Source organism: Vipera ursinii (assembly GCF_947247035.1).
Source record: "Vipera ursinii genome assembly, chromosome: 1".
Lineage (NCBI taxonomy): Eukaryota > Metazoa > Chordata > Lepidosauria > Squamata > Viperidae > Vipera > Vipera ursinii.
In genome coordinates, this window is record NC_139512.1 from 138,867,637 (window position 1) to 138,882,699 (window position 15,063).

The 15,063-nt window shown below is 32.5% G+C and overlaps 1 protein-coding gene across 1 annotated transcript in view; it reads right to left on the reverse strand.

The window, feature by feature from the left end:
• The window catches only part of LRP1B (LDL receptor related protein 1B), a gene marked incomplete at both ends in the record, with an annotated part of 936,568 nt that overhangs the window by 140,445 nt on the left and 781,060 nt on the right, over positions 1–15,063 (reverse strand). Inside the window, 1 exon segment of the mRNA XM_083348746.1 lies at positions 10,889–11,260. Within this exon segment, the coding sequence (XP_083204872.1) occupies positions 10,889–11,260 (372 nt within the window).

The window sequence follows — 15,063 nt, forward strand, 5'->3', positions numbered from 1 at the left end:
ACTATTGGAAAATTCATACATTTTCAACTGAGTGATGTTTTTTAAATATATTCCTTGTTTATTGACCTTATTTTATTTAGGGGCTGGCTAAACCAGTTTAAGATTAGAAAATTTATATCTGTGAGTCAATTCCATTGCTTCAGTTCCAGCCATGAATTTCTGCAGATAGGAGGGGAAATGACTTTATAACATTGCAGTACAAGCTTCACTTTTGTACTTTAATCATGACATCTTACAAAACTACTAAAGAATTAGACAGGGGTTCATGATATTACAATGCACAGTTCATCATATAAATAAAATCATGGCTTTTTGCCAATGCTTCTAGCTCCAGTATAAAACTTTTTACAGGACAACTTTGTTATATGTTTCAACTGTGTCAGGGAAGAGGTAACATTATCAAACAAACATTTGAGCAATTATATGTAGAATATTTGCTAATACTGAATGTTTAAATCTATTGGATTTAATGGACTAATAGAATATGTAATAGAATATGAAGCATACAGTGCACTGAATGGCACTCCGTCTATTTTTGAAGATGTTGCATCTTTGTTTAACACATACTTGCTGTTCTGTTTATTGGGTTTATTCTTTGTATTTATTTTAGAAACAGTCCGCTAATTATTTTATTTGACAGAACTCTGGAAATGAGGTTCTTTTCTAACAATTTATTTATACAGAATATGTGTAGTGGGTAGCAGTGGCCATTATTGGTAACTGGGATGGAAATAATGTTTTGAACTATAATCCATATAAGGATACATTTTAATAGCTCGCATATATTATAAATGGCACAATGAGGCTCAGATTAGGTTTTTTTTTACTTTTCCTTAGATTTCCTAAGGAAGCACCAAGTCACTAATGACAAAAAACATATTTAAAAAGATATAAAAATAAGCACTAAACAATTTGCTGATTGGCAGTCAGCGTATCTGATTTAGATCCTTATTGAAAAACTAAAACATATTACTTTTGTAAGGGAATATTCATATGTAGTTTGTAAAATTTTTAAAAAAAAGTGATCTCAAAGATATTAGAATATTGAATGTACAAAATCATATACTTTTCCCAAATATTTATTTTATCACATATTATCCAAGAAAGCTAAAGTCTGACTAATTTGTTGGACTTCTGGCCATGCATTCTCAGAAAAATCATTTGAAAATTGATGTTTCGACTGAATATAATTGAATTATATTAGCCACCAAATAGGTAAATTTTCATAAATGGAATGTAGGTAGCCCTCAAGCTATGCCCAAAATGAAGCCCAGAATTTCAGTCATGTTACTATCAAATGGATGAGGTTTTTTGCCATTTTCTGTTGGAAAATAGCAACAAATTTTTCAAATTGTGATTACATGACTGCAGGATGCTGCAACCAGCCATGAATGTGAGCCAGTTGCCAAGCTTCTGAAATTTGATTAAATGACAATTTATAATTTCAAGAATGAATCAAAAGTAGCTTTTTGGAAGTCCATTATAACTTGAAACAGTTGTTAAGCAATTGGTTGTAAGTTGAGGAGTTCCTGTAATTGCTTTTGTCCGTATCTCTGGGTATAAGATCTTAATTAATCATACAGTATTAATTTTTCTACTTCATGAAACTCTTAACCAACTTGTTATTCAGCTTATTTTATAGGATCAAATCACATTATTTTCTTTCTAAATCTATGAATCCATCAACTATCATATTTCAACTGCTTTTCTCCTTAGTTCCCCCCTCCAGTTAAATTTATTACATTTATCACTGACTCACCCCACTCTCTGTCTTTTCCCCCCTTCCGTTTTTTCCTCCCCCTTTTGGAAAACCTTCTTGATTAACCTATTAGTCATTGTTTCATTTATGTCCCTATATTATTTAAAGAAAAGTTGTATGAAATATCTTCCTTTTATTTGGCCAATTCAGCTTCACTAACATGCTGCCAAAAAATCAAGGGCAAAGGTAGAAAGATGTTTCTTATTTTACTGGTGCATGTCAAAAGCAGCTCAAAGTTCTCCATGGTACAGATTTTATAACCTCATAATTTTTAATAGATCTGTAACTGCTGTGAAATCTAGAATATGCTTTGGAATCTTGCATTTTATGTTTATTTTTTGTGAATTTTTGTAGCGTTGTTTTATGCTATAAATTGGCCTAATTGCTTAATAGGAACAAAAAAGCACAGAAATTTAATAAATATTACAACAAATAGATAAATAACTCTTCTTTGATCTTCACTGTACTCATCCCACATTCATTTTGTGGAAGTACTAAAAAGTGAAAAGGTTCTTGAACAGGAATTTGTGAATGTAATGATAAACTGTTATAAATATCCATAATAAAGATCCATAACAGAAATCATTTAATGAAAAAAACACGATTATAAATAGTCTTCAATAAGTGGAGAGTTATGTTGTATGCCACTCTGTATTAACAATATAGTCCTGGTGGCACAGTCTTTAGAATGCACTATCGTGGGCAAACTGCCCACAGCCAGGAGTTCGATCCTAACAGGCTCAAGGTTGAACTCAGCCTTCCATCCTTCCAAGGTTGATAAAATGAGGACTTAGATGAGGACTCCTATGCTGATATTGTAAACTGCTCAGAGAATGCTAAAAAGAACTATGGAACAGCATAGAAGTGCTGTTATTGCTATTGCTGTATATTAATTGTTCCCAGGTAGCTCTTATTTTTTTTACATACAAGTAGTGTATGAACCACCAAAAAAGGTAAACAAATAAAAGTAATATGGAATAATTTTCTGTATATAGAAAAATGAAAAAAATACCAGTCATTCTCCCTTTTTCCATGTTGAAAATATCATTTTTTTCTTTGGATTATATTTGTTTAAAATTCTACATTTACTTCATGAATAATCAAAAAGATGGTTTGGAAACAGAGTTTGCCCACAGATGTTGCAGCCAGAGTATTAAGTGGAATTGCTAAAGAATAACACTGATCCTTGAAGGCTTCATTAACTGCTTATGTTGGCATTAATGTGTAAAGCCTTCAACAGCCACAGGAGCTAAGGGCTTTGAATGAGGTGATCAGGGAAAAGGTATTCAGATTATACCTTGATTATAACATTCTCTATCAAGAGAAATACATCTTCTCCCCAAAGTTCTGAATAACAAAACTGCCTTTCAAATTATTTTTGCCTCAGTTGTGTGGATCTGCCCTGAGTCTAAGTTAGGATGTGAGTCACTCTTCTCCGGTACAATGAAATGGCTCCTCAAGGAATCCAGATGGGGCAAACTGACTTGACCAGCTGTTTATTTTGCAAAGGGGAACTTCTGTACATGTGCTATGCATGCCCAAAAGCTGACTCTCAAATGAAATAAATTGGCCATGCTGCTGATTCAAAATGGGTCCTTCATTTGAGTGAAGCAGTCTTTTAAAGATCTACAAGGGTCTATAAGGTAAAGGTAAATGTTCCCCCGCACATGCATGCTAGTCGTTTCCGACTCTAGGGGCCGGTGCTCATCTCCGTTTCAAAGCCGAAGAGCCAGCGCTTGTCCGAGGACGTCTTCGTGGTCATGTAGCCAGCATGACTAGACGCCAAAGGCGCACAGAACGCTGTTACCTTCCCACCATAGTGGTCCCTATTTTTCTACTTGCATTTTTACGTGCTTTTGAACTGCTAGGTTGGCAGAAGCTGGGACGAGTAACAGGCGCTCACTCTGTTACACGGCACTCGGGATTTGACCCGCCAAACTGCCGACCTTCTGATCGACAAGCTCAGTGTCCTAACCCACTGAGCCACCGTGTCCCTTTCACAAAGGTCTATAGATAACATTATATTTCTTTATTTTTTCATCCTTGCTCAATTGCTTAATTACAAACTTTTTCTTGTTATTATTTCAGTACACCATTCAGCAGTAGAGGTGTGCAGATCACTTAGAATCTAATTCACATCAAATAATTAATCTCATCTGATTCAGTGACTCAAACATTCAAAAGTTCAACCCTTTAACTCAAAATAGCCAAACTGATTGATTGATTCAATCTGGTTTTTATTTGGAAAAATAGATCTTGTACATCTACAAAAAGACCTTCTGAATCATTGGAGTGATCTGATTCAAACTGATTCAATTTTGCAAGTTAATTTGATGTAAACATTAAATATAATTAAGTTTCATATGGTTTTATTCATCAATATAAAAATAAATAACTTTAATGATACAAACTACAGTAATAATGCCAATCATTATGATAATAAATATCACATATAAGAAACTTTGGTTCACAAAAGAACATAAATACATGAATTAAAGGAAAAGAACATAAAAATAAATTGAAATATTTATTTATTATTTTAAAATTAAGAGTTTCCTTATGTATTTTATCCATAGCTCATATGATTGCCACCTTAATGATTTGATCTGATCTATCCCTGATTAAAAAAATGTTATATTTGATAAGCAGACAATAGGCCATTAATGACTGGTCTGTTGTCTGCTTATCAGATATAACATTATTAAATCAGGGATAAGTAAAATCAATTGAAAATTGCACCACTGTAATCATAAATAGGCATAAGCTTACCCTAAATGTAGGATTCAGAACTTTATTTGCAAATTAGTCTATTTTTTAAAAAAAAATCCTCATAAGCAGCAGCTTACACTTCTCTGATCCTTTTTCATTATTTTTATTAGCTCTCATTCTATACCCTCTTTCAAAAGAACGAGAGAAAACGGCTACTGGAAATTATTTAATGTATTATCTTGAGTGTAATTTAGCTCTGTAAACAGAAATAGATTAATTTTAATTTTTTGTCTTATCTGGCCATTTCAGAAAATTACTGAAGTATAGAAATACAACATGTCAATAATTTCTGAGGATAAAGGTGACTACCATATCCCCAAATTATATAATCCATGAAGAAAATGAACTATTTTTTCACTATAAACTGATATGTTCTAGAAATATTATATCAATATTATTATATAGCTGCTAATATTTCATGGTAAAAATACATGAATATAAAAACTTTGTTTTTATATTTCGGCCTATTTGAAAGATCACTCGCAAGAACGCTATATTATGGAATGGAGAAAATGGATTGAGTTTATCCAGAACAAGTATAGGGTTAAGAAGTTTCATGTAGCGTTTGAATAAGTCTTCTCTTTTTTTCTTTTTCTATTTTGTTTTTCTATATATATTTAATATATATATATATTTATCCTATATAAGCTAGAGAGTGATGGGTTTTAGAGTTTATGGTTGTTAGTATATGGTTGTTTATGATTGTTTTTTTTATATATACCTTGTATTTAGCTCTGGGAAGTCGGGGGGAGGGGGGGAGGGGGGAGAGGTAGGGGGGAGGGAGAAGGGAGGGGGAGGGGGATTTTTAAAGGAAAAATTGTATGTTAAAAATTTTTAATAAAAAAAAACTTTGTTGTAAATTAAGTGATGTCACATCAATAATATACTGTAGCATTTAACTGTAAAAGTGAATAGAGCACACAGGATATTTAATTATAAATGTGACAACGGTTCTTATACTCTCTCTCTCCGTGTGTGTGTGTGTGTGTGTGTGTGTGTGTGTGTGTGTGTGTGTGTGTGATGGCAACATTTTACTAATTATTAATATTCTTGTAACTTCTACATCTCTTTTCAGTGAATTGGAAACATTAGATAAAAGTTGTTTATATATTGTAAATCTACTTTCAGTGAGCTGGAAGGAAATTTGTTAGATAATGGGTTGTTTATAAGTTACAAATTAGTTCAGTGAACTGAAAATTTGTCAGATAATGCATTTTTTATGAATTCTAAATCAATATTCAATGAATTGGAACTATGTTTGATAATGGTTTGTATATAAGTAGTAAATCTATTTCCAGTGAACTAGAAACATGCTACATGATGGGCTATTTCTAAGTAGTAAATCTGTGTCCAGTGAACTAAAACATCTTACGCAATGTGATGCTTGTGAGGTATAAATCTGTTTAGCGAAGTGAAAAAGACTGTTTATCAAAAGGCAGCTTATGTAACTTTAGGTTCCCATACATCCTATTCGTGTGATTGGATATATGCTACAAACATGTTTTGATGGGTATGTGGATTGCATGGTGTTTTTTTTTCCTATGCGGTAAAGGTCCAAATGAAATAGAAAAGGCAGATTGATAGTATTCTATAAACCATTGATACTAATTGCTTAATTAGTGAGGAAGTGAAGCCACTCCTATGTTGTTCAAAGAACTTCCATGTATTGTTCGTTCAGCAACTTAAGTTGCTTCTTTCCCATGCTGCTTCCTGCTCTTCCTGAAGTTGACTTTAAATACTGCAGTCTGGACTGTAAGTGTCTGGCAACAAGTAGATCTAAATTCAGTCTGGATAATGGCCTTTGCAGGCTCTGACTGACTGTTACCTTACTTCTTGCCCTTCCCATCTGCATGGGGAAGACAATCCTCTAGGCTGGCACCTGTGTTAACAGGTCAACATGTGCCTACTTTCTCCTTTTAGGGCATGTTTCCCCCCCACACACTAATTGCCACTCTTTTCCTTTACTTTCTGGATGCTTGCATACATGAATGCCTTTACAATCTCTTACTGTATATAAACACCATAAATCCATCCAAGCAGTATAGCAAGAAACAGCTGAGAAGAGAAACAAAGTAGCATTGAAGATGGGGGGGGGGGAGAAAAGTGAGAGGGAAAGTTAACAATACTGTGGGCAGGGCATTACAAAGTAAGGGGAGCAGAAATCAAAAGGATGCACATTGGGAAAAGTAAAGATTGACTGGAGCAAAGAGTCTCTAGAGAGGTGAGAAAAATAGGAAAGGAACATGGGGGCAAGGATGATTTAACAGACCATCCCTGGATCAAGATAACAAAAAATGGCAGGTGTTGGCCAAGAACATAGGAACCTGGCAACCCAAATTGAAAATGCTGCATAGGGTAGGTGCATCTGCTGGAAAGGGAGGGTGGCATGCCAAGTGCTCTGGCCAATCAGATTTAGAGCTATCATTTGTCAGAAGGAATTTAAGCAGACCACCTGCTTTGAAGGGCATTAAGAAGCCGATATTGAACAGAAGGGTGGATATGCAATGGCCTGGCAGTGTTGGAGAGTAAAGTCATTTGTTCCTGCTCTCAGGAAGTAATAAGTAACTCAAACTAATGTTAAAACAAACAGAAAGTATGATTCTACCCTGAATCCCAGCAACAGGGACTTTCCTAAGGTGATTTTGTGACTTTATGATTCAGCTACAATGATTCACTCCAGGACATCTAGGTAACAGCACTTCATTGACTTTGTCAGGCTTAGAAGATAAGTAGAGCCAGACCTGGCTAAAGCCTAAATGGGAGTTCAACAGAGACTCACAGATTAGATTGAAAATTGAAAAATATCCCAGGAGAAGATTATGACAAACCATTTTCATAATATTGCCAATAACTGTAATCTTGACCTTTATCCTGATTGTGTAGAGATATTTTTCATTTAAGCTGATTGCAACATTTTATGCTAACATGTTTTGGTTGATCTATTTAGCTTAACACTGAAGATCACCTCTATATCTATTTATGGAGCAAAATAAAGGAGTTAATAGATGTAAAAATTACCTTTGGCATTATTGTTGCTTAAGTTAGCAATAAACTCTAATTACAGTTTCTACATTAATGTTATTCACATTTAAAGATATAATTATGAAATAAGCATGGGTTCCTGATTTTACCAATTTTTGAGCCTATAGCTGCTTTTAAACTTCCTGTCAAAATTCAGACTGATTTAGGAAGTGTGCAAATTCCAAGACAAAACTACCAGATTTGGTAAGAAATATTGTTGATAGCTTTTGTATTTTTCTGAAAGTAGCATCAGTTTTTAAACTATTAAATGTATACATTTTTTTAAAAAAAAATAGAAATATAAAGAAGAAAAGATTGGTTTTCCATTCTAAACTAAATATAATTATATATATATATATATATATATATATATATATATATATATATATATATATATATATATATATATATATATATATATATATATATATATATATATATATATATATATAGACTCTACACACATGCATATCCATCATGCTAATTCCTTTCAGGGTAAAGTAATATTATATAAATTGTGGGAAGGGAAGGAGAGGGGAGGGGAGGAAAAACTATTTACCTCAACACTATGTATTATACCTCATCATTTATTTCTATCCTTGCAAGTGATCCTTAGTTCCACCACAACTACATGCCAATTCATGTATTGACTTTTGTTCTTTCAATGTCTCACCATTCTCTTTTTCAGGATCTTATCAATTACATGCCATCAGTCATTTCTCAATCCTCTCCTTCCTTTTGACTCATTAACCTTTCTTCATGTATTTGTACTGTATTGGTTACTTATTTTAAATCCATATTTAACCAATAACCACCTATTCTTGATGTCTTATCATATTTAAGTAGCCATTCCCATAACATTTTTTACTTGTTTGTTCTGACACGCTCAACTCACTTTTTCATAAAATAGATTGGGAAGCAGTACACAATTATAACAACTATGTTGCTTCTTTTGACAAACATTTCTTTCTCACAATAGACTGCATATTACCCACCATTTTTCCTAGTGGCACTTATACATCTAAAATCTCAATTTATTTTCTTACCCTCAGGTAAATATTCTATCAAGGTACAAACATTAATCTGCTTGCTCTAGTTTTTGCCACTGCAAATTTTATTCAATTTTCCCTGTCAAACCTGAACAACTAATGTATAATATATGTTTCAAATCCATTCTTTGACATATTACTATAACTCCCATATGAATCTCTGAAGTACTACATAAATCTAGCATTTACATCTCTCATTTTCATTCCCACTGATTTCATTTTTATTAATTTTATTCACTTTGTTTAGTGCCTTTTGCCCAGTTCCAAAATGATTTTTTTTAAAAAAAGCACATCAAAGTCATTCTTCATTTGTCATCCTCTTTTAATTTTAATGATTCTTTTCTCTCTTTCACTACTTTTCCTGTCTGTGCACATTATACCAGTGTAACTCCCAAAAACACCTGACCCAGCTATTTTGCATGAGTGTCTTGGTTCTGAGAATTCCAAAGTGGATTCTTGACTGTTAAAACAATCAGTAGTAAATTGCTCCATTACCTCCAGGAGTATGCCCAAATTATCCCCAATTTAAGAATCTCTGTATCATGCAATCTATCTCATAATCTATTTTATATCATTATTAATTTTTGGTGGCAATTATTTCTTAAATGCATTTTACTCATGCACCACCTCTTTTACTAAGCAGTTCCTTTTGGCCTGTCAATTTTCCCCTTATGTTGTTGCAAAATTGTTTTATCTTAGAATATTTTTTCATACAAAATTTGTGATTTCTCTTCCTGCAGGTGCTCTGCTTTTACTTTTATTCTTGCCCTTTTTTCAATGTCAATTTTTCAAAAATGTTTCGCTTTGGAAAAGTGGTCTGGACCACTTTTCATCAATTGTTTACTAATTATCTGAATATTTCATTGTAGACAGTAAAATCAATAATATTTTAGCTTTATAATCATTCACTTTTTGTACATAGGAATGGATTTAATAAATATTTTATTAACCATGTTTTTGTTAATGTAGTAAAAGAGTCCTTTTGTCAAGCAATAACATTCAATGTTGACACCTTTTTCTGAGCAAGTACTGACTGGACAGTCATGATTCTTATTTAGTTTTTGGCATATAAATAATCCAATCATTTTTTTCAGCATTTTCACACTTCATTCCAGTGACCCACTCATACATATCATCTAACAAAATATTTTTTTCTGGATTGTACTTATTGAAAACATTGTATATCTTCCCCAAATATATATTTGATTTTCCCCCTACAAAAAGTAGAATAACTATCAATCTATAGATTCATATTTAAAAAATACCATTTTATACTTTCTAACATTAATTTTATTTTTATTCATAGTTAACTTTAGCACTTCATTTCCTTGCATGTATTCATCACCTTTATGCCATACGTTCAGATCATTTTCAGAAAAATAATCTATGACATTCCTTCAATTAATTCCAGTGACACAAATCATATTATTTTTCGTGTTTTCTTTAGTTTCCTTCATTATTCCTTTCGTTGTTTATTCTAACTACATTTCAAGTTGACATCTTTGATATGCCCATGTCATCACCAGTAGCATTCAAAGCAAACTGAAATTATGCCAAGTGACAATATGTGCACTGTAGTGTAACCATATAAATGCTGTGATCAGGTATTTGTATCCTAATGTCTGACACAAGTATGAAATAATGGAATTTGCATGACTGTTACATGATTTTATCATTTGCCATCTTTGTCTCCTGCAATTACGCATGTCATCACTCAAAGGACTAACATGTATTGATCTCCACAAAGACTTTCACAGGATGCTTTTTAGTAAGATAAGGAAGTATTAAATGACAGAATAAGGAAGAAAACCAAAGTAAAAGTGAGAATTAAAAATAAGAAAAAGTGTAAAAACAGTATGCAAGGGAGAGCCACAATTAATCATACCAATAACTTATCCCCGTTGCAAATCTTGAACTGCAAATCTTCAATTTATCATTACTATAATGATTCAGTTAATTTTTGTAATCACTGATGTCTACCCAGTTCTAAAGTTTTGCTTTCAGAATTCCTCCCCTCCCTTCCAAATCCTCATTCAGCAAAAACATTTCTAAAAAAATTGCATTTAAGGAAAAGGGTAGGGAACTCAGGACCTTCCACCATTCTTACAAATGTTTATCTCTTTATCCAGAACATTTAGTTCTATTAAATATAATAAATTTAATAATCCTATCACTTTTTTTAAATAAAAACCTATATGCCAGCCAGGATTGCAAACACTATGCAATACACAATTGTCAGTAAGTAAATAAATATAAAGAAACAAACTTCATTGTTAGAAAGTGTACTTACTTTCAAGTATAATTTTTCTACCAGTCCAATCATCTTTAATAAGTTGTATGTTTCCGAAATGTGCATCACTAAAGAAAATTCGATTAGTTCCTCTTCCTTTCTGTCTATAGTCAAAAGTCAATGCTATTACATTTTTGAAATATTCTGGATTTTCATAAGGTTGCACTGGTGAATTTAAATTTTTCTCATCTGAAAGATGTATAGTTTTTAGTATTGTTCTTCCTGAATAAAGCAAGTAGCCATCATGTCTTAAACATGTCACACCATCCTCCGCTAGATAACCATGTGCACAAGCACATGTTCTCTGTGCATTTCCCCGATAGAGACAAAGTTGCTGACACCCACCATTGTTTTTGGCACAAACGTTGGTTCCTATAGGGAAAAAAAGTATAATACAGCATAAAAATAAAACATATAAACATAGTGTATTCAATTTTATCATGCTTAATTTTCATGTTTAATTCAATTCATATGTCAAAAAAGAAATTTAGTCTAGTAATTAAAGGACTAGGTTAGAAAACAGGAGACTGAGTTTTAATCCTGCTATAGTCAAGAAAACCCGCTGAATGACTTTGGGCCAATCACTCTCTCTCACCCCAATTCACTTTAGAGGAATGTTGCTGTAAGGAAAATAGGAAGCTGAAGGAAAATTAGCAATGTTTGCCACTTCTTTGAATAAAAATAAAAAATAAATCTAAATTTATATCTAAAATGTTATTAAACTTGCACTGACGGTAATAAGCTAATTTTAAGCATTTTTTAAAATCCCATTTATATCCCGCCCTTCTCCGAAGACTCAGGGCGGCTTACAATCTAAGCACAAATCAATGTGCTTAGCACATTTTAAAGTATTGAATAGATTTTTATTCAGAACTAGATCAGCTTCTGTACTCAGAATGATTTTTGTCAGCAGAAGCAAAAAGATAACTTTCTTAATATCCTGTTCCTGTATGCACATCTACTGTTCATAAATCTATTCTTTGAGAAAGTGGGAAGTCCAAGGAGGGAATGTGAATGAAATACTGAAATTTTCCCTCATACTTTCTGCCAGCTTGATCACTTCCTGGATCTAAATATTTGTGTGTGAAGGAAGCCTGCTTTTCTGTATACAAGAAGTAAAAGAATACACACCCACACCCACACACAAACACAAAATTGATACTGTTACAATTGAATAACACAGATAATTTTGGCACTGTTGATATTTGTTATGTGTTATTTTCTGTGCTATTCAGTACAGTTGCTTAATCTTCAGTATTTTAAAAACGCATTTGTGTTCATTGAAACAATTAGCATTCAGTGAAAACAAATAGCACAAATTAGTTGTTATTGTTATTTGTGCTGTGGGGTGGAGTGGAAATATTTTAAAGGGGGAGAAATTATAAGTACTTTTTTTAGGAAAACTGCAGTTTTTTTTCGAGTGCTTGAAGGCAGCCAAACAACAGCAGGTTCAACACCAGTTTTAAACAGATATTAAGCCAATATACTGTTGCCAAATTGTCATTTTTTTGCCAAAAGTAATTTCTTGTGCATTTAAACTATGCAAGAATTAGCAGGTAAAGTCTTTTATGGCTTAAACATAATTTGCTTACTGCTGCAAATTAGAGTTGATAAAGCTAAAGCTATAATACTATTTCATAGTGATATTTAGTTTGCAATGCCATGTTTCTGAGACTCAGAGATTTTTCAATAACTTAATCACTAAAATCTTTAGTCAAGAATGGAAGAATTGTATTCCACAGCATGTGAGCATATAACATCTGGCATTTATGTATGCATTTCAGGGGTTCAGATTCTTATGTGGTATGAAGGATAGATTACACTTCCTGTCTCCAGTATTTCTAATTATACACAGCATCTTTTCTTGTAAGACAAATAGATAATTGATGGTAATTGGTCATATTCCTATGAGCCTTGCTATGTAATTGTACAGATAGGTACAATATGTTCACAGACCTTATTTTTTAAAAAATACCGGTAAGCACTTTTTAGACCACACACATACATGCGCACACACATACATATGGCCATGCACACACACACACACACACACACACACACACACACAGACATATATATATATACATATATATATATATATATATATATATATATATATATATATATATATATATATACACAAGCAGAATCACACATACACAAAAAAAACACATTAGGTGACTGGTATTAAATGTTTTGTCATCCATGGATCTTGCTGGGATCTCATTCTTTAGAAATAAGTATATTAAATGTCACCAATAAGCCTTATCTAGAATGAGAAAGTGAACTAACTAGATATTAATTTCAATTATTCAAGTTTCTGCTAACCAAATAATAAAATAAATTGTTTCTTTTAGTTAGAAAAAAGTAAATATTTATGAAAATAAATAAATATGTAGCTATCATTTATACTATTTTTACTAATTAATGCTTTATCAAATGCCTTACTGAGGTCCAAGTAAATGATCTCCACAGCATTCCTCTGGTCGACTAATTTTGTCACTTTGTCAAAAAATGCAATAAGATCTGTGTGGCATGATCTGTTTTTGATAAACCCATATTGGCTTTTGGTTATGATTTTTTTTTTTTGCCTCTAAGTGTTTGCTGATTCATTCTTGATTATATTTTCCAGAATCTTTCCAGATATTGAGGTCAGGCTGATAAGTCTATAGTTTCCTGGATCTACTTTCTTCCCTTTTTTGAAGATCTATCTGTCTGTCTGTCTGTCTGTCTGTCTGTCTGTCTGTCTGTCTGTTATCTATCTATCTATCTATCTATCTATCTATCTATCTATCTATCTATCTATCTATCTATCTATCTATCATCTATCCTCGTCAATCAAAGGTGTTTTTTTTAATTTTCTTTCCCTTTTCCCCTGCCCCTAAAAATACCCTTTTTCCTTTATAGTTTCTGGATGTTCTTCTATGGAATTCTGCTGTTTAGATGGAACTTGCATTCTGAAATCAACTCAATGCAATCAGATTGTGGATTGTTTAGATGCTTTGGATGAGAAAAATTGCAGTAAGGAACTGTTTTTTAATTTATTTATTTATTTCAAGTGTATAATATATTATTTTTTCATCACATCTGTCTGTCTGTCTGTCTGTCTGTCTATCCATCTGTATGTGGATGTGGATGAATGGATGGATGGATGGATGGATAGATAGATAGATAGATAGATAGATAGATAGATAGATAGATAGATAGATAGATAGATAGATATCAAAAAATGTTATTAATGATGATTTAACTAATTCATGTGAAATTCAAAAGGGTATGAGACAAGGATGCCCCTTGTCTCCTCTGTTGTTTATTTCAGTGCTGGAACTTTTGAATAGAGATATTAGGTAAGATGAGAGAATAACTGGTATAAGTATCAAGAAAGCAGTTTATAAACTGAGGGCATTTGCTGATGATTTGGTTATATTCCTGCAAGACCCAAAAATAAGATTTGATGAGGAAATTAAATGAGTTTGTGGCTCTACGTTTTAAAATAAACAAACAGAAAACAACAATGTTGATTAAGAATATGTCCTCTCAGGATTGTGATATATTGATTAAAAAGACTGGTTTTGAAGTTGAGAAAAAGGTGAAATATTTGGGGGTTATGTTGACAAATGCAAACACAATTTTTTTCCCCAAAATAATTATGTACCTCTCTGGAATGATATTAAAAAGGATATACAAAGATGAGACAAGTTACATTTATCACTACTAGGTAGAATTTCTGCAATTAAGATGAATGTTTTACCAAAGATGCTCTTTCTGTTTCAGACAATACCAATACTTGTAACAAATACTCCATTTAAACAATGGCAGAGGGATATTTACAAGTTTATATGGCAAGGAAAGAAACCAAGAATTAGATGTAAGTTATTGCAAGATGCCAAGGAAAGAGGGGGTTTGGGTTTACCAGATTTGAAATTGTATTTTGCTGCAGGTTGTTTGGCCTAGCTAAAAGAGTAGGTGAACCTCCAGAACAAGAGGCTATTTGATCTGGAAGGCCATGAATTAAGGTTTGGATGGCACAGTTATTTTATGGTATGGTAACATTAAAGTAAATGTTAACTTTAACAATCATTTCATTAGACGTGCCATATTAAGAGTTTGGAATAAATATAAAACAAGTTTTTTTATGAAGTTGCCTCTTTGGTTGTGGCCCCAAGAAGCTTTTT